At 38.8% G+C, this 21,068-nt stretch overlaps 1 protein-coding gene across 20 annotated transcripts in view; it reads left to right on the top strand.

Annotated features, from left to right (window-relative positions):
• The first annotated feature begins 5,068 nt into the window (after window positions 1–5,068).
• LOC126353916 (cyclin-dependent kinase 11B) overlaps window positions 5,069–21,068 on the top strand; it is a 127,922-nt gene continuing 111,922 nt past the window's right edge. For 10 of the 20 annotated variants that reach the window (XR_007565232.1, XR_007565233.1, XR_007565234.1 and 7 more), the window contains exon 1: window positions 5,182–5,394. Coding sequence is in view for 10 of the 20 variants with exons in the window: in XM_050003151.1 (XP_049859108.1) it covers window positions 5,273–5,394 (122 nt within the window). In the remaining 10 variants the exon portion in view is untranslated. Of the gene's footprint in view, window positions 5,395–21,068 lie in introns of all 20 variants that reach the window. The other 10 variants (XM_050003149.1, XM_050003150.1, XR_007565237.1 and 7 more) reach the window with 8 other exon arrangements.

Consider the following 21,068-nt stretch of genomic DNA (forward strand, 5'->3'; position numbering starts at 1 on the left):
ATTACCACTGCATGGACTAGATTTTGCCCAGTGTGGATAGTCCATGTCACAATAATATCGCATGCAAGTTGCTGTAGCCAATACGTCGCCATAATGCACTCTCTGGCCAGTAGCCACATGAGCTAGTCACGCGGTCTGAGGCGCCTTGCCACAGTTCTCACGCCCCTCTGTCGGAGTTTAAGAGTCCTCTCTCGGGCATGGGTGTGTGTGCTGTCCTTATCGTAAGTTAGTTTAAGTTACATTAAGTAGTGTGTAAGCCTATGGATCAATGATGACAGTAGTTAGTCCCATAGGAACCTACCATCACCACCACCACCACCACCACCACCACCACCACCACCACCAACATCAACACCAGCAGCAGCAGCACCCTTACAAATTCCCTTTACTTAAAACTGAGTAGCGACAATACAGTTAATAAGAAAGTCCCAGAAACGCCAAGATGTAAAGAAACATTAGAATATAGCAGCATAGAAACATACACCTCTAGACTCAATAATTCCACATCTACTAACGACTTTTGATTATATTTATTTAAGTGTTTCTTTATTTATTTATTTAACCTGGTCTGATTAGGGCCTCCAGGCCTCCATTTGTATCGGAGCAGGGTTCCACACACGCAGTACCCCCTTTACATCATTGTTACCTAAGAAGAAGAAATAATAATAATTAGTGACAGATATAAAAGACGGAAGCTGTGACAAAATCAAGGAGGTGGCAAGTGACCACGTTGAAAAATATATGTAGCCTACAAATGGCGGATTGAGTCAATGATGAAGAATTGGCGCAATTGTAAATGGTGGTGCATACTAATATAGCTTAAAGATAATTGGCAATGATAGCAATAAAATAAGCTTGCTTGTGGGTGTCAAATGTGAAACAAATGCTTGCTTCAAATGAAATAAAGAGTCATACTCGCATGTGCAACACTATCTGGCGTCTAACACTTGTACCCTCATCAATGGTCACAATGAAAGCACTGTCTATATTACTACATAATTTTCTTTATACTACACTTACCTTCTGTGAACTTTTATTGCCATTATTATGCATTACATTTTAATTCTCTTGGTTTATTACTGTTTGTAGGTCAAAAATCCATACAATAACTGTGGAGCGCCGCAGTCACTCTTGTAATGCCATCTGGTGTTCAAAATTGGTTGTCTGGTGTGAAGTGAAATGAATTAAACTGCAAGTTCATCAGTCCCTTCACCTATCAAGTGGCAAACCAAGATTGGTCATCAAAGGAAGGAGGTGAATGGCAAATCTTGGAAACCCTAAGTGTAATGAACGCACTGACAAGACTAGGAGAGGTGTGCTCCACCAACACCTCAGGCAGTCATTGAGATCAAAAAGCTCTACCTTAAAGAGTTGAATAGTAACTACCTTCAAGGGCAAAACTTAGCATCAGGTCAGCTGCTTTGGCATTGTCTGCTACCACCAGAAGTAGCGTATCTAAAAGAATAAGATACCGCCCCAAAGCAGCCAAATGAGGACAGTATATGAGTAAATGGGCCACCATCTGGTGGGCTCCATATCAGCAGTGAGGGGGATCCTAATGTTGGAGAATGTGGCCATGAGTCAGTCAAGTGTGGCCAATGTGGAGTCAACATAGGATGGTGGATTCCCTGTGGAGAAGCACACAGTGAAGACTGCCAAGTGGTAGTGGTCTCCTTAATTGTCCTCTGTCTGGGAGATCGGGTTCAGTATTCTGAGTCCCATATTTCCAGCAACTGATGGCGTATAAACAGACTGAAGGTTTGGTTCAGAATTGGGATCCTGGGTTTCAGCTTGGACAACCGGCCAGTTCATTCATTTCCCTAAATCCCAATGTGATTGGAGTCCAAACTAAAACGACTGCCATCCAGCTTGATGGAGGTCAGAGACAAGATCCTGGATAGCTGTAACACAGTGGGTGAGGAGAGTAACACTGCTCTATAGCCTGAACGCTGCCAAGCAGTCACCTCAGATTAGAGCACTCTTGCCAGTGCAAGAACAAACACTGCTAAGGGCAGGTTTAATGGTAATCAATTCAGCAGTGAAGAGGCTGCAGCCATTTGGCAGACAGTGGAGGTCACTGCACCATGCATGTGCACATAAAAAGCCTATTCATCTGTCGACTGTTGAGTGATCAGTGAAGACGGCCTCTGAACAAGGATACATATCAAAGACAGCCAAGAACACATGGCGTAAAATCGCATGGTAAACGGAATTCAAGCCTAATATGAAGTCAGTGCACAAGCCATAGAGGCAGATATGGTGTCTCTCTGACAATGGGAAAAGTTACAGATCTGAACAGAAGCACTGGAGGCGTCCAGCAAGTATTTGTAAAATGTTTATAGCTTACGTGCGATATTCTGGAAGTCAGAGCACATCGGTTAATATGGCATGTACGATGTTCATGCAAATAATTAAAGAGACAAATTGTGCTGGAGAAAAAAGCGTTTATTTTTACAAAACAATACTTTTTCTGCTTTTCAACATAATCCTCTTGAACATTTATGGACTTGTTCCAACGAGCTACAAGCTTTCTTATTATGGCTGAAAAGAACCTTTTATGTTGATGTTTGAACCAATTTCCCACAAACTTTTTCACATCCTCATTGTCCTGGAACCTCTTCCCATGTACTGCCTCCTTCAGTGCACCAAACAAATGGAAATCACTAGGTGCTAAATCAGGACAGTAATGGGGATTAGGCACTACTTCCCAGCCCATTTTGTCGATGGTTTCTTGGGCTAGTTGAGCAAGATGAGGACGTGTGTTGTCTTGCTGGAGAATCACATCTCTCCTCTGAGATCCACGACATATCTCTCTCTCATGGCTGGCTTCACCTTGTTTAAAAGCAAATCCGAGTAGCATTGGCTGTTCATAGTATGCTGCTCTTCGAGATAATCACAAAAAAACTGGACCTTCAGCATCCCAAAACACTGTCAACAGGACGTTTCCTGCTGATGCTTGGGTTTTGAATTTTTTCTTGACAAGAATGTTCGTGTGCCTCCACTCCATGCTTTGTCTTTCTGATTCTGGCTCATAACATTGAACCCAAGTTTCATCACAAGTTAAAATATTATTCAACAAGTACTCACTTTCTCTTTCATAACGTTCCTTTAGCTCTGTGCACACTCTCAACCTTGTTTCCTTGTGTAGCCACGTCAACTCCTTTGGGACCCATCTAGCACATGTTTTGCAGTAGTTCAGCTTGTTTCAGATAATGTTATGAACTGTACCAGTACTAACTTGAACCATATCAACTATCATTTCCACAGTCATGCAGCGGTCAGCACGAATAATGTCATCAGTTCGACTTTCAAGTGAGGGAGTTGAAACTGCAACTGGTCGGCCAGCAAGATATGCGTCAGTCACTGAGTTGCGACAATTTTTGAACTGCTTTATCCGGTTGTAAACATTTGCACGATTCATGCAATAATCACCAATAACATTAGACATTCTGATATTCACTAGTTTCTCGCATTGAGCAAGTAGAAAACGAATAACAGAACGTCGTTCAACTAATGTGGACGTTTCAAGCTGACTCGCCATCTTGAAATGTATTTTTAGGTTATAAACAAAACAATGTTGATACATCAGCTGATCAGGTCTCATCCCAATGACGCCAAATTAAAGCCATAAAAGTACCAAACTTGCCCTACTAACAGTTTTTTCCCCAGACTAATTTGTCTTTTTAAGTACTGAATGACACTCGAAGTTTCATTATTTCATGTATGAAAAATATTATGTCATAATTTCTTTCCTTTTTGAATAAGATTGTTATATTTTAATGGCACATCTTAGAGTTATAGTAGTTACCACAATAGAAGATATCCCGAGGGTTTGTTATATTCAAGTACATGTCGTAAAGGTTTGCTTCACGAGTTTAACAATTACTCGAGACTAACAAAAGATGTAGTACTGTAAATGTAGGGGACCTAAAGGAATTTGGCAGTTACATTCAATTTCCTTGCTGTGGTTTTAACGATAACCAGTGCACCTCTCTTTCTGCTACAGACAGTTACAAATTGTGATACTTAAGGTGATGGTGATGTCAGGTTCTTATTCAGATACATGTGCGACACTCCAGCAGCTATCATGATATGCTACACTCTGTAGTAACATGTTCGAAAGAATATTTCATGGATGGTTGATAAAGAGTTAGTAGAGCAATGTGGTCTCTCAGCAATGTTTACCATTTCATCATCAACAGGTTCACAGAAGAAAATAAAAACTCTTTATTCCTTCTTCCTTTTTTTATACCAGCAATTGTATCTACTGTTTTCTAAATTTGGTGGCAGTTTATTTCGAAACCACAACGATTTTTCTTCAGACACAAACTGTGGAAATCGCTGTACAGAATGTAGGTTTACATAAATTTAATGATCCAGTTGTATTTCGATTGCCTCATTTTACGCTTGAAAATTGACTTCGAAGTCAATTGTAATTAAATGTGGAAGACAATAAATACAGGTGCAGATATAGAAATGAAAAGGAAATTAAAAGTACTTATTGTCCATCGTAAAATCGTTAGCATGTGACGTGCCCACGACTGCCATCACTATATAAGCTGCAAGATTACTGTCAATATTGCAACTGAGTTTGTTTCTTACCTGCTCGTAGTACCACATATTCGATTGTCTCACTTCACTTCCCTAAGCTGGCCAGATGAAATACGTTATACAGTCGTGCCTGCTTGCGAATGTCACGTATTTCACCGATCTATAGCAAACATTCATCTATTTTTTGCCTCGACTAGCCAACATGGAGAAGCCCGAATTTAAATTCATCATGTGTGGGTAAGCGCCTAGCAGAAGCCGTAGGACAATGTTACAGTAATTTTTATTTGTGCTAAAAATTAAATGACTGTAAAATTTTATTCCGGTGTCTAAGCCCTGGAACTATCAGGTAATCGTCAGTGTAGTTATGTTATTTCGTGGTGCAACTTGACTGACACCAATCTTTTGACGTTAAGTCATTGCTTCATTTTAAATTTGATGTATTAGCTCACTCACGCTCATGGTAACTGACTTATTTCGGTGAAAATATTTTGTTGAATTAATGTTTTTCTGGCTTCAGAACCACTGCACGCGAAAGTCTTTGTCCGACAGGCACCATGGCACACATGAAACCTCGCATGACACATACTGGTGTTTCTTTGTTGGGCGACAATCGTTGCTACCTTTCATTGATGATCTTTGATTTGTGTATTGTGGAGCATAGAGTTGATTGTGTACATCACGAAGGCAAAAAGTTTTATACAAAGTTGGTTGACATCAACAGATGTCTGACAATGCATTGGAAATGGAATCTGAGGATCAGATAGAGGATGGGGAGTTACTAAGAAGTCCACCGAAACAGTCTCCAATACAGTTGTCGAAGGAAATGGATGACACGGTTTTCACGTAAGTTTTGTTTTCTTCGTAAGGAGAAGGTATCGATGTTGGAGGTTTCGCATTAGAAACATTACACGCGCAGGGCTATATAATTATGCGCATTTAAAAAGTTATTTATTTTAATAAATGATATTGTCTTCTGAACTAGATACCCGCTCTGACTCATGTTGAAAGCGGTATCTGTTCTAAACGTTATTTCAGTTGCGCATTTTAAGGTACAATCTATTGCAGCTAGTGTATTCAAAATGATTCCGGTTCCATGTTCATTCTCTGCCACAGTTGTACCGCGGCTTTGCCCATCAATGTTAGGAAGATTTCGGGTGTCTTGTAGATTTTTGTAACTGTCATGGATTGGTCGTGTTGTAGCAGTGCAACGAGAAGCTTAGAAAATTTTATACGCATCCTTCCATAATATTTTTTCGTTGTGTTGTAGCTTTATACTAATGAAAAGATGCGAAACACGATTATAAGGTTTGTGGCAAACGTGAACGACAGATAATAAGAACTAATTGTAAGAGACGGTTCTCTTTAGTATTTTTAAAAGACCAATTCAGTCGATGTTAACGCTCTTGAATTCAAATGGGCATCTGGTATTTATATAAACACAAAGAATATTGTTCTTCCCAGTTTGTAACACTTTATTTTTAATCATACAGCGATCCTTGTATTAAGTTGACTAATGCTATATTATTGTGAAACTATCCTGGGACGAATAAATTACTAATACTATATGCTTTTCTTAAGATACGAGAACAAATTCTTTTTAATGCCCCCTTTGTTACATTTGTGTTTGTTAGTTCGATATTCAAAATGACAGTAACAAATGAAATGTGCGATGCGCCCTTCCACGTCAATGGGATCAGTATTAAAAAGTGTTTCCGCTTGACTGTCTCCAAATTCAATAAAATTTGGTGTGAAGGTTCTATATGGTATTTGAATGCTATGTAAGAAATTTCAGTCCAGTATCTTCAGTGGTTGAATTTTTAGAGGCTTTTAAAAGGAGGCTACTCATCTTCATGTCACATACAAGAATGACAATTTGCCAAGTTAGCTAGGCTTTTTCAGAAGTTCTAGCAAACATTTGGTCATTTAATTTTGTAAACATAGACAACTTTTTATGCCGAATCACATGATGACAAAAATTAGGGATTTAGCCACACCTAAATATAGATACAAGGCTCAAAGTGGCTTAAAAGTTCTTCCCACTTTTCCAGGAGCCAAGATTTGACCACTGCTACTTTTCATACTAACCAATCACACCGAAACTTCAGAGGGTTAGATTTGACCACTGCTACTTTTCATACTAACCAATCACACCGAAACTTCAGAGGGTTATTCTTATGTATGATCCCTATAGATGAATCAAGTTTAATTAAAATTGGATGCCTAGGTGAACAGATATTCATCTGTAACAATGGCCAAATTTTCTATGTGTAAATTTTAGGGTATTTTTGAGGGGCAATATCACAACCGTATCTTGTTCAATCACTTTTTTCTTGCCACAGCTGAAAAAAGCATGCTTTAAACTTTCAAAGCCATATTGTTTAATTTCTGGATCTTGCAATTTGTTGAGTAAGAATACATTTCAAAAGTTATTATTTTAGCGCTTCAAGAAGATTGAAAATTGAAATACTTTGCTGATTAAGTCCCATAATTAATCATTTTTTATTCGAGTATTTACATCAGTTTCAAACATTAATCTAACATATGCCATAAAAACAAGTGTAATACACAACACAGCAAATCTGCAAAGTGAAAATTTTTTGGTTAAACAGTTCTACAATTTTGTCAAGAACAGATTGTGGATACCTGTATTGTCTTCCTTCTAAAGTCATTGTCTTCCTTCCAAAGTCTTGAAAATATGTTGCTCAGAACTTCAGCATTAGCAGTTGGCCAATGGAAGGAACGAGCAGAACCATGTGGGTGCTTAAAGCTGATGAGGACATCGTGTTGTTCATGTGAAACTTCACACATGCTTCCAACCCACCAAGAACTGTCATACATACCTGCAAGATATGCCCCTGGTTGTAAACATGCAGTTGAAAGTGCTGGAATTTCTTCATCTGCTTCGAGGTCATTAACTGTGAATGCTGTAGCATCATTGGAAACTCTGCTTACTACGAGCTGATTACAGTTAACTGGCTTAAATTCATCATTTTCTCTTGTTCTTGATATTGTATGGCCCATGGCAAACCTGCTTTCTTGACCAAGCTTATTTTTTTTTTTAATTTCTTCTTTTGTTGCATAAAAAACCTTGGCATTACAGAAGCATCCAAGTCCTCTCATCTGCTTTGACCCATGACATCATCAGAATGGCAGAAATGACAACTTCCAGCATATACAAAATGACGTCACTACATACACACGTCAACAAATGCGAACAAAAATAAAAATGACACAATAATGTTTCACTCCAAAAATAAAATGAAAGTAATTGGAAAAAACGTGGAAAATGGGGAGGGGGGGCGGTGTTCAGGGTGGGGACAAGCTAACTATACAAAATATAAAATCACCAGGCCTTTCCAAAATAAATGGTACCTAAAGTAATTTAAATTACAGAAATCCGTTGCACCAACAAAACTACAGGGTATGTGCCATTCCCCTAACCTACACAGCTCAACCACAGCTACCGATATCAAAAAGACCAACACTTACAATCTTAAATAAGGGGATCGTACATTTCCCTCGACCCATACAACTCAACCTCACCTATCATTATCTAAACAACCAACACCCACAACTTGAAAAAGTGAATCCAAAACCAACAACCAAAGTACCCCATAGTCACTACATCAATTAAAACACAATCAACCTACCGTAAATCTACAACACACAAAAATCACAATTACTATGGAACAAAATCAAAACCAACAGAAGCCTCCAGCAATACCACATAGGTTGGCTACCACACGAACACTTGCGTGCAATCTCTTGTTGTTGCCACAAACATGACATATCTTCATCCATCTCAAAATGTAGTGATACACTCATAAACTTCACTGTCATATCCATACCTAACAAAAAGAGAAATAAATTAAGACTTCTTTCTGCACAACAAACACCCAACTAATCAGACCTAACAAAACTGCCAAACATGTAAACAAACAAAAAAAGACCCTTAATAACTCACTGAAAACACTTCCACAACCCATGTTATCGCACAAACAACATTAGCACAATGACAACGAAAATTCAAATGAATCCAATACTACATGTTAATCTCAGCATTTCCACATCTACCAGCAGAGGGCACCATCAAATATGACCACACAACATCTGCAAACACAACTCAAAAACTCTGTTCTGTAGTGACATCACACACCATAAAGCTATTATGTCACAGCTCAAAGCAGATGCATGGAATCGGACGCTTCCATTGATCCTAAAACTTTATGCCTGGAATACTGTCATGACAGAATTTGTACAAATCACATGGAATCAATATTTGGCTATCTGAGGGCCTCTGCAGACTAGCATTTTTCTATTCCCCCAATGGCATCACAAGTCAAGTGGCTTGTTCCAAAAAAATTCCATTTGGCAGTACTTTTTGTCCAGAGATATATTGATGAAATTTTCGATAGTCTTGTATTGGGTAGCTGAATATATTACTGAAATAATAAATGTTCTTAATGTTTTCAGTATGTGTCTTTAAATATGCTATTAACTTTATCTGAAATGCATGGACAGAAATTTGGACAGCAATGGCATCATGGCGGAGACGGTCGCTGATCATTTAAATGCTAATACCCTGATGCTCTATGCCACCAAAATAGGCCAGAAATGCACTTACTATGGCCTGACTATTATCCCAATGAAATCCTTACACAGCGTATTGAACAACAAATGAATAATTCTCAGCAAAATTCAATATAATTAGTTTCCTGTAAGATATTTTTTTAGCTGCTTAATGTATAAACTTTGGTGTTTTCACAAAACGTGATGGCTCCTTAAACTAGTAATTTTCAAAAATCAGTGCTTTCATGAAATCTTCAACAATTCTCTGACATGTCTCCAATGTGTGTCTGTCCCTATGGACCTATTGCTTGTATTCCATAGTTTCTTCGGGGTCGCAGTTTTTGAAAGCGTCTTCAAGAAAAGCCACTAGTTGCATTTTCCTTGGCCATTCTTCACAACAATGCAGCATATAATCTTTTGATCCAAACTGCATATGTTTTTCCTTCATTAGATCCTTGTAGTCATCTTGGATAGATGTTGCAGATGCCAACATTAATTTGACATTTTGATGAATTTCACATGCACATACTGAATGTGATCCAGAAGCACCAACTGCAGCACACCATTTCAGCCTGAGCTCACAAAATTTTGAGAAGTGCAGTTAATATCCTTATTGCTTACAATAAGCAGTGAACATTTCTTTCAGGTTACAAAGGAGCAGGCATTTCTGCTCGTGAGTCTTATCCCTATTTATTCTTACTGCAATACAATCCTTTTTGGCTGGGCATTAACGAGAAAACTCATTACCTTCCAAAAAAGTGAAGACATTTTGTTTTAATTCAGCATTAAGATTTTTCCTGTTTCAGTTTGCAAGTGTTGCCAAAATCCCATCTTCCTTCTTTAGCTTCACCATTTTTTGATTCAGCAAATTCTTTAGCCCTTTTTTCTCAAATAGTCCAGCTATTTGGATACGTCAATTTTGAACTTTACTGCAATTACTTGAAGTCTGGAGCTTAACCTTAAGTTCTTCACTTAAGAAGTCCATATCTTTTCATTTTTGACACTAGTCTGTTTATATCTGAGCAAAATCTACTTGGCTCACACCAACAGATGTGGCAATTACCTTAGTATTGCTGCCATGGGCTTTCAGAACTTAGCACTTTAAGTATCCCATTGAATCCCTTTTTCTGATCCGGTGAAGATTTAATGGTGACTCTTCAAGTTATGTAATGAAGTATTAGCAGTAAAACAAGCATCAGCAACATCCATGTCTTCAGTGGATGGTGATTATTGCTTATTGTGGTAGAATGATTCTTTTTGGGCTATTTTGTGTCTTCATTAGTCAGTACCTTCGATCTATCGGACATTGCAGTGGTCACTGGTGTTAAAGCCTTGTTAGTCTTCTGCAGGGATTGAAATTTTATGATCAACAAGGCGATATGAAGAAGTATGAGCATCTTCAGTAAAATCAAGCCCAGATCTTGGTCATAGAAGCTCCTTGTCTATTGATGACATTTTCTTAACTGATTGTTGTTGAATTTGTCGTAATAGAATGGTAGTGATTTATGACAATCAGCTCCATCTGATACACCGAGCGAGGTGGCGCAGTGGTTAGACACTGGACTTGCATTCGGGAGGACGACGGTTCAATCCCGCGTCCGGCCATCCTGATTTAGGTTTTCCATGATTTCCCTAAATCGCTCCAGGCAAATGCCGGGATGGTCTCTTTCAAAGGGCACAGCCGACTTCCTTCTCCGTCCTTCCCTAATCTGATGACCTCGCTGTCTGGTCTCCTTCCCCAAACAAACGAACCAGTCCATCTGATACACCAAAGGAGGATGATGTAAGGGGCTCTTGGTTCTTTTTATACAATAGTTTATTAACCTATAACAATCAATTTTGAAAGCTCATGAATATCCTGCTTTGAAGCATAGCAGATTCAGTCTTGTTCGTCTGTAAAATATACAAATTAGGCCATCAAAACATATTGTTTCAGTGCTTTCCTTCAGCTACAACAATGATAATTGATTATTCAAATACTCAATACTTAACATTAAGATTGTACAATGTCAACACCAAAGATTACACAGCACAGAAGACAGACACTGTGAAAATTGCCAATAATGAAAGCAGCAATTGAAAATTGTAATTCAGCAATCTGTCACCACTGTGAGGATAGTGTTACAAAACTATTGCTGCTTTATAATGCCGATGGAATCTGAGTGACAATGCATGTGTGCACCATCATGCATTGTAGGGTTAAAACATTCTAAAGCATCATAACATTCCATTATCATCTTGATTTTATAATCTTGGGAACATTTTCTGAGCTTTTATTATATGTGTATTCTGTACCATACAATAATGTAAAAACAAGTGTTACTAGTATAGTTACATTCCCTAAACGTATTGTATTACAAGACACCACAATTACACACATTTTGATTTACAACTTCAAATTGTATTAATTGTTTGTATTTATCGATAATCCCTTTTTCCCTACTTTTGATAGATATTCTTGGTTATCAGCAGGCAAGATCCAGAAATTAAATAATTTAGCTTTGAAAGTTTAAAGCATGCTCATTTCAGCTGTGGCAAGAAAAAAAAGGATTGAACAAGACACAGTTGGGATATTGCCCCCCAAAAATACTTTAAAATTTGCACATAGAAAATTTTGACCAACTTTGCAGATGCATAACTTTCATCTAGGCATCCAGTTTTAATTAAACTTGATCCTTATATAGGGATCATAAATAGGAGTAACCCTCTGATGTGTGGTTAGTGCATACGAAAAGTAGCAGCGGTCAGTCAAATATTGGCTCTCGAATAATGTGGCAAATTTTTTTAGCCACTTTACAGCCATATATCTACATTTAGGTGTGCCTAAATCCCTAATTTTTGCCATGGTGTGATTCAGCATAAAAAGTTGTCTACATATGTTAAAGCAAATGCAACATTTGCAAGAACTTTTAAGAAAGCCTAGCAAACTTGGCACATTGTCAGTCTCATTTTTGATGCGAATGTGAGTAGCCTCTCTTTAAAAGCCTCTAAAAATTCAATCACTGAAGGTGCTGAACTGACCATACAGAACCTTCACACTAGATTTCATTAGATTTTGGAGTTGTTAAAGTGGGGACCCCCGGTCCTCTTGACATGTAATGACCCTGATGTAAATAGTGTATTTTTTTCTTTTTTTATGTTTGTTCTCTCTTTTTATAAATTTCGAACTTCTGTGTTGTTTTACAGTAAAAACAATGGAACATAATTAATACATTTTTCAAAGTATAATGTTGCACGCAGGCAATGAGTGGAACAGATTATTTCCCCGTTGACTTGAAAATGTGTCCTGTTAGGGCTGAATATATGTGAGAATTTTTGTGTCTTAATCACTGTTAGCAGCACCAAATGTTAGCTCTCCAGAAATATTTTACAACTGATATCTGCTCTCTGATAATTGTGAGCAGAGCCTTTTGCAGTAAGGAAACACCCTATTCATGGAGAGAAATTTGCCACCTCTCTGATTGCTGTCAGCAAAAAATGGATGTCGCATCATGTACTGCCATTATTTGCCATGAGTGAGCTTTTAGCTTGAAAACTGCGAATAGTGTAAATGTTACCAATAACTACTCTCAGATATTTTTTGAAATTTTTTCATAGCTACTATCAGATAGTAACTTTGTGTAAAAAATATTTTACTGATAATGGTACACTCAAACAATGGAAACAGCAGCATGGAATGTAACAATATTATGAGAAGGAAAGTTGCTACTCACCTATCTGCGACTCAGCATCTCCGCTGTATGGTGAATAGCAACTTTACTTCTCATAATATTGTTGAGAATGGTATACTTTTGCTATTGGAAGTGCAATTACCACAGATCTGATAATTAGCCCTTTACTTTAAAATCATAATACTTTTGGCTTATAATACTTATCCCAGCATGCCTTTATTTTAAATATAGCACATTTGATATAGATTGCAAAAGAACCATTACCTTACTTTAACTAAATTGCAAGTCTGCTACACTACAGAGTTCCTTGTTATGAAATAAAAATTAGGCTTGATTATTCAGTCGTTGGAAGGAGTACTTCAGTCCTTGTATTCATCGAATTATGGTTATCTCTGTGTACCCACCACCTATATTGGAATTGTTTCAACTGCAGTTAACTAGTTGAGTTGTCACAGTTGTTACATTACTGGATTCCCTCTCAGCAGAAGCAAAGCTGATCTTTGCCTGGTCATTGAGTTTAAGGTTCTTGATGTCACTTAAAGTGATTACAGGACTTCCTCATTTATGACACACTCGTCCAACTATGTCTAACTGAGCTAGGGTTCTGTCCATAGTGACCATAATTTTGGGGCTCTCAACTACATGTAGTCTTCCTCTTCAGTATAATTATTTTGGCAAGAACTCATACCATTGTGATTACTGTTTGCTTTCAAGCAGTGTAACACTGTTCAAACTTAGTTTATACTGTAATTCATACCGAAACATAATTTTAATATCAGTGCAGTCTTCATAGGTTATTTTCATGCCTCTGTTCTGCCATATCCATGTTCATTTACTTACTTATTTTTTTAACTAATTGTTCCTGCATGTATGGACCCAACTTCAAGTTTTTTTTTTTTTTTCCATTTGAGTGGTGTGATTTCTCTTTCTGATGTGGGCTGTTGTTGTTTTGTACCCTACTACTCCTGCGTCATTGGAAGTGTCAGATTCCACTCATCTACTTTGACCCATGACGTAATGGTGTTATGATATGTGACATCACTATTGCACAGTGTTTTTGAGCTGACTCGTATTTGTAGATGTGTTGTTGTATTGGATAGCATCCTGTGATGGTGGATGTTGATGCGTTGAATTTGAAGTGTGGTATTCGGTTCATTTGAGTCTTGGTTATTACACTGGTATTGTGGGCTTATTTTAGTCTGTAACATGGATTTTCTATGTTTGCTTTGTTTTCAGAGGTGTTTGGCATTTCTGTTAGTCGTGATTGGTTTGGTGTCTTGTGTCATGTTCTTTTATGTGTGTGTGTGGGTGGGGGGGGGGGTGGAACCTAGGTAATTTTGTCAGAGACTTTTGTTGGTAAGTAATTTTTGTTACGGTTTTATTCTGTAGTTATTGTGATGTTTTGCCTGTTTTATATCTATGGTATTTTGGTTGTGTTCCAACTGGCATAGTGAACATGGCAGTTTTTGGGTTTTTGAGTTGTTGGGGTTTTGTGAGTGATGTAGGTGTCTGAAGGTTTTATTATTATTATTTTTTTTTATTATTAAAGTAGGTATTTTTTATTTTTAATTTTTATTATTATTATTTTTTTTTTTAAAAAGGTCTTCGTTTGAGTTATATACGAGGGTCAGTCAAAAAGTAATGCCTCCTTTTTTTTTTCTACGTTTAATTGTCAGGAAATTTAAATGCAATTACATAGGTTGAAAACCACAACATTGAGGATCATTTTGTTATTTTTCAATGTAATCTCCGCCCATCTCTACAGTTTTGGTCCATCTTTGAACAAGGGCATGTATCCCAGCATGGTAAAAATCACAGCTCTGCTTCCTAAGCCATTGACGCACGGATGTTTTGACGGCCTCCTCATCTTCAAAATGAATCCCACGATGAGCTTCTTTTAGTGGCCCGAACAGATGGAAGTCTGATGGTGCCAGGTCAGGGCTGTATGGGGGATGAGGCAAAACTTCCCATCCAATTTTGACAATCTCGTCAGAGGTGTGACGACTGGTGTGTGGTCTTGCATTGTCATGCAAAAGAAGAACATCTGCCATTGATTTTGTTGGGCGAACTCGCTGAAGACGTGCTTTAAGTTTTTTGAGGGTTGTGACATATTGAACAGAATTTATTGTGCATCCCTGCTCCAAAAAATCAACCAGAATCACACCCTCTGTATCCCAGAAAACTGTTGCCATAACTTTCCCTGCCGATCGCACAGTTTTGAATTTTTTCTTCCTCGGCGAGCTTGTGTGACGCCACTCCATTGACTGCCTCTTTGATTCGGGTTCAAAAAAATGCACCCATGTTTCGTCCCCGGTCACAATTTTTTTCAGAAACTCATCTCCCTCCAAACGGAAGCGCTGCAAGTGTTGGGAGGCTATTGTTTTCCTTGCCTCTTTATTCTGATCGGTTAACATTCTTGGAACCCACCTTGCACAAACTTTTGAGTACCCCAATTGTTTAATAATCGTGATCACACTGCCTTTACTAAGAGAAATAATGCGACACACTTCATCTGCAGTCACCCGACGGTCACCACGAATGATGTCATCAACTTGCTGAATGTTGTGTGGAGTCACTGCACTCACCGGCCTGCCGCTCAGCTTTTCGTCAGTCAACAGTGTTAGCCCTTCAGCTTCCTTACAACGACGAACCCATCGTCTAACAGTGCTGACATCCACTGTCACAACACCATACACCTTCTTCAGTCTGTCATGAATGCGTATGGGCGTTTCACCTTCTGCATTCAAGAATTCAATCACACAACGCTGTCTCAAATGAACATCGATGTCGGCCATCTTACAAACTTCTGCTGTGCTGCCACCTGTTGACACAGAAAGTTACTACTGCAGTCGATTGCAGAAGAAGGTTTGAGGAATGGCGCCAAATTCAAATTTTTCACTTAACTTAATTTTTTTAAGTAGAAAAAAAATGGGAGGCATTACTTTTTGACCGACCCTCGTATATAGAGTGAAGTGAACGATTTCTGTTGGTTTTGTGGCTGTAGCGTTATATTGAAAGTTGAGAATTTTTTATTTTGTTATGTTTGTTTTAGGTTGCTGCAGTGTGTTGTATTGTTATATATTTAGTTTGTCACATGGTTTTTCCATTAGTGTTATTTTCTTGGTGGAGTGAGGCATTCTTTTGTTGTTTTTATTTTTGTTCACATTTGTTGGCGTGTGAATATAGTGACGACATTGTCACCATTTTGTATACACTGGACCTAGGTGTTCCTGCCATATTGATGACGTCACAGGTCAGAGCAGACGGTTGGAACTAGACATTTACCTGATGCCCTAATTCTTGTTTTGTTGTGGCTTCCATTCTTTTTAAGCAAGTCAAAAAAGGCACCAGTGTGTCATTTGTGAGTAAAGCCCAAAATATTGATCTTAACTTCATTGCATCCTGTATGGAGTGCTATTGCAGATGTGTGTCCTCCACCGCCCCCCTCCCCCCCCCCCCCCCTCCCCACATTGTGCTTCTGAAAACTTGTAGTGAGATGGCTGAGAGATTAAGGTAATAAATTTCCGTGGACGCTGTAATTAGCATTAGTACAACTGCTGCTACATTGGATTTGATGGCATTTATATTCTTCAAGAAACTTGGTCAGTACTAAATGCACATTTACTAAATGACCACAAATTTCTAGCTCCCAAATTTTAAATTTGAGAGTAGGGGCCTCTTAAGAGAAGGACACTCAAATGGTGTAGCAACATTTCAAAATATTTTAGTCATTTTTGAAGTGCTATAATTCAGTGAATAATTGTGGTAAAGCTACAAAATGTCACCAGAAAGTTGCAAAGTTTTCATTTTGCACATCCTGTCGCGTCAATTGTCCCATTACTTTTGCTCCAAGTGGCACTCAGAGCTGCCAGTTAATTTTACTGCAACTAAATTTCTTCCAAGTTGGAGTAGCGATCGCAGTATGTAGATGGTTCAGAAGTCTCTCCTGTTGTGAACTTATTGTCTGGTAGCTTTTTATAAAGACTATAAGTTTTCAGTGTTACCACAGGTTCTGGAAATCAGAGAATATCAGGGAATTTCAAACACACCAGGGAAATCTGAAAAAATAGAAAAATCTCATTTTTGTCTCAGTAGATGAAAGGGTTTGTTACTGAGGTGTCACGTATCGTCGCCCGCTGGGTGCAGCTAAATACGTGTGTCACTTCCGTACTCCCTCATTCCTACTGCTTCTCTCCTTCTTACCACTCCCTTCTGCTTGAACTCAGTGCTGCCACCACTTATTTCCGCTTGCCTAGCAGCTCAGATGAGAGGTGGGGAGGCATGAGGAGTGGTTTGTTTGGGTCTGATTCTCAGAGACTGTAGGTGCAGCAGCCAGAGATGGCAGTCATGTGTGCATGAGTTGTGTCTGAGTGATTGTATGAATGTGTGTGCGCTCTCTTTTTCTGATAAAAGCTATGGCTGAAAATTTAGTTGTGAGTGTGTGATTGTCTCTTCTACATGCCTGTCTGCAACTCAGTGATCATCTATACAGTGAGCTGCTACCTATCCTCATTAGTTTTGATTCTCAGAGTATTCACGCAAGTTATCTGTTGCGTGAATTGATCACCGTGGGTATATTTCATCAACATGCTGTGTGTGGCTCGTGAATAGCTGGCCACATGAGTGGATTTCCAAGAAGGCCAAAACCGCAGGCCGTTTCTACAGGAATCTGAAATGGATCGAGCCTGCCAATCTGAAGCCTTTCAGTATCCACTAATGTGCAGGCCCTGCCCTTTGGATCTGCAAGGTGGGTCTGTTTGTGTGTGGCATAATGCAGCAGATTTTCATGGTTTATCTATGGACTCAGGACTACTATGCTCCTCAGTGGGCCAGAGACCATGGGCGATGGATCTCAGTAATTGCGACTGTCTCACCACAAGCCATTGTACAGTGTGGTGTTTTAAAGACATTTTATTTGTTCTAGTACATTTTGACACTTCAAAAGAAGTTTAAATGTTAGAAAGTATGGATGATAAGAAGAAGAAAATGGTCATTCACTGGCAGTTTGTATGCCATGTACTCATATATTTCTCAAAAGAAAAATCACCCAATACCTGTAAAATAATAGATATAGCACAGAGGATAATAAGTGACAATAATGAACATAGTTGAACCACATTTTATTGGCGGTCACTTGCAGTGTTGGTTTACACAATTCTTCCCCACGTTATACACTTCTTTCCAGAGGCCTACTCTTTTCTGAGGTTATTTCTGAAATCAGTGAAGCTATTTTAAATCCTTCTGGCGACTCCAAGGAAATGCATATTTTTGTCATCAAATTTTAATGAAATAAAGTAACATCAGTGGTCTTAATGAAACACATATAGCATTTGGTTTGCTTTCTCCATTTAAAAACAGTTCATTACTGAAGATGTAGACGTTAGTACATCAGATGTTTCTTCCCTTCAGGAAATGTCATCTACTTGCAATGTTTTTTTAGATATTTCCTCCTCCACGCTATTGTTTGTTGTACTGTAGATGCAAAGATAGATTGTCAACTTACGAGTTAACCTTGAGATCTCAAAATTTGTCAAGGAAAAATGCTGAAACTTACATGGAAATCAGGGAATTCCACTTTGGGAAACTGGTGCTAATCCTGGTTTTTCATTTTTAGGTTTATAGTTTTTAGACAGACAAGAATGAGTTTGCCTGGAAACAAACTTCCTGCCAATGAATGTGAATTTTGAAACTTTTTATATCAGAAGGGATGCTTGGTACATACTTTCACCAATTGCCATTTAAAATAGCATCTTTTTCTCTACACAATATTGGATTTCTGTGAACGTTTTTTCCCTGAAGGGTCTGCAGTTAGCCACTAGAACTTTCTCATGCAAATCAATGTATTAGAGTATCAGAAAACATAGGATTTTTAAAGTAGACTTCAGTTGAAACACAATTTAAAAAGCTTGCTTTGGTCAATGGTGGCTTTTAGTAAAATATATGAGCATCCCCATGGTCAAGGGGCCACACCCAATACCTGAGCAAGTCGAGCTATTGATTGAGTACTTTTCCAGATTCCTGGTCCTGCTGGAGGGTTACTTAATAAAGGTTTTCAATCCTTGTGTTTCTTAAACCGGTTCCCAAGCATTTGGGGAACTTAACAAAAACGCGTGCACAAAAATTTGTGGAAAGAATGTGTGTGTGTGTGTGTGTGTGTGTGTGTGTGTGTTCCTGTGCCCACACATTGCCTCATTGTGCAACCGATCTGCTGGGAATCCCCATCTTTGCTTGGGAGCTTGTGCTGAAAAGCTCTCTAATGAAAAGACAACAGAAAAAGAAAACACAAAAGCGGCTATAGATAAAGAAGTATCTAATAACAGATGTGGGGGAAGAAATAAAAATTGACGACGATATTTTATTTGCGAATTTCAGGAGGTCACAGCAAGATTATAAATTTTCTGCTTGGGAAACTGTAGCAATAAGGCTGGCAATAACATTTTGATAGCTAGTAAACACATTTTGAAACGAGCATTTTTGTGATTTTTTTTTCCCTAACACTGAGAAATAATTAAGGGAGGTTCTTAGTCATTATGAAAAGGTTAATTAAGTTTCAATGTGTTATTTGCTTTTTATTTTATGAAAAAAGTTGTTTACACCATTTTAATCATTAAGGATTATAAGTAGATATACAGTTTTCATAAATTTGTGGCTTATTCTTCTGTATTTTCTTACTTTGAAACGTACAGTACTTGATTGTTTACAGCAGTATGATGGGAAACCTTTTATCTGATTCTTGACAGTCAGGGCATCACAGCTCAAGTTTTTATTCAAATAATCTTTGCAAGTGCCATTCCACAAGACTTTTCTTTGTCTGTAATCACCTATAAATTTAAGCGTGCTTTGTTTTGACTCGACAGACATCATTGCACGTACATCGCTTCACAGCATAACCTAAGCACACTGCACAAACAAACACACTCGGGCCCCAGCTGTGTGTCGTCTGCTGAAAAGTGCAAAGATTCTCACTTTAGGAGGGAAGCAATGCACTGTACTCAGGCCAACAAATGATAAGAAGCTCCTTGACAACCTTGTCACTTGAATTTTTTTCCCGCCAGTTGGAATAAACTGCTGATTTTCTCTTATTCCAGCAACTTTCAAAGTAAAAGAAAACCTTCTTTCTTGGAAGCTCAGGCTGATTAAGTTTAGAACTTGCAAATGAAAATCAGTTCAGTATTGCTCAGATACAAAGCTGAGGATTTGGTTTGCATTTGTTCATTGTAGGCTAGCTCATGTATCCAGTCAACAATATTGAGAAAAGGATGGCACTCGCCATAAAGATGACACATTGAGTTGCAGACAGGGAAAATTAGAAGACTGTTAAGCACTTAGCTTTTGGCCAAAGCCTTCTTCAGAAACGTAAAGAAAAAACAAACACAAGCAAGCACACCTCTCTATGTGACCACTCTTCTGGGTACTGCAGCCAGGGGGGTAGAGGAGTCAGTGTTGCCTGATGTAGTGTGCATGGACTATATGCTGCACAGACAGGGTTGCCTGGCATGACATTGGGTAGCTGTAAGGGAGTGGGGGGGGGGGGGGGGGGGAGAATGGGGAGTGAAAAAAAAGAGCAGCAGAGAGGGGCGTTGGCAGAGATCGGAGCACTGTGAGGGTCGGGGGATGTGAATTGGAGGTGGTGATAAGACAGGGGGGGGCAGAAACTGTTGAGTTGAGGGTGTGGGGAAAGTAGGTTACCTTAAGTTGAGGCTGGAATGGATTTGGGAGCTGAGAATGTGTTAAAAGGGATAACTTCCATCTCTGCAGTTTAGAGAAGTTAGTGGGGGACAGGAGGATCTAGGTGGCCCGTGTTGCGAAGCAGTCATTGAAATCAAGCATGTTACGTACAGCTGCATGTTGTGTCTCTGGTCTGCTTTGCTCTTGGCAGTTTGGCAGCATCCATTAATCCTGGTAGACAACTGACTGATAATCATGCCAATATAAAAAGTTGTATTAAAATTTCAGAAGAGATGGTGTATGACATGGCTGATTCACAGGTGACCAAGTGTCTGATGGGGTGGGATAAGCCTGTGCCTGTGACAGGTCTGGAATGGTGCTGGATGGGTGGAATGGACATGTCTTGCGCCTGGATCGTCCACAGGCAGATCCTGTCACAAATGGATGAAATAGGATGTGGAGGATGGGTGGGTGATGGAACTCCACTAAAGGAGGGGTGGGAAGAATCTTGGATAGGATATCAATCGTAGAGAATCAAAGCCCTGATGGAGTCTGGGGTGTTACTGGGTAACAAAGGAGGTGCTCCTTGGTGGTGGTGGGAGGATTGAA

The sequence above is a fragment of the Schistocerca gregaria genome, chromosome 3 (genome assembly GCF_023897955.1).
Source record: "Schistocerca gregaria isolate iqSchGreg1 chromosome 3, iqSchGreg1.2, whole genome shotgun sequence".
NCBI lineage: Eukaryota > Metazoa > Arthropoda > Insecta > Orthoptera > Acrididae > Schistocerca > Schistocerca gregaria.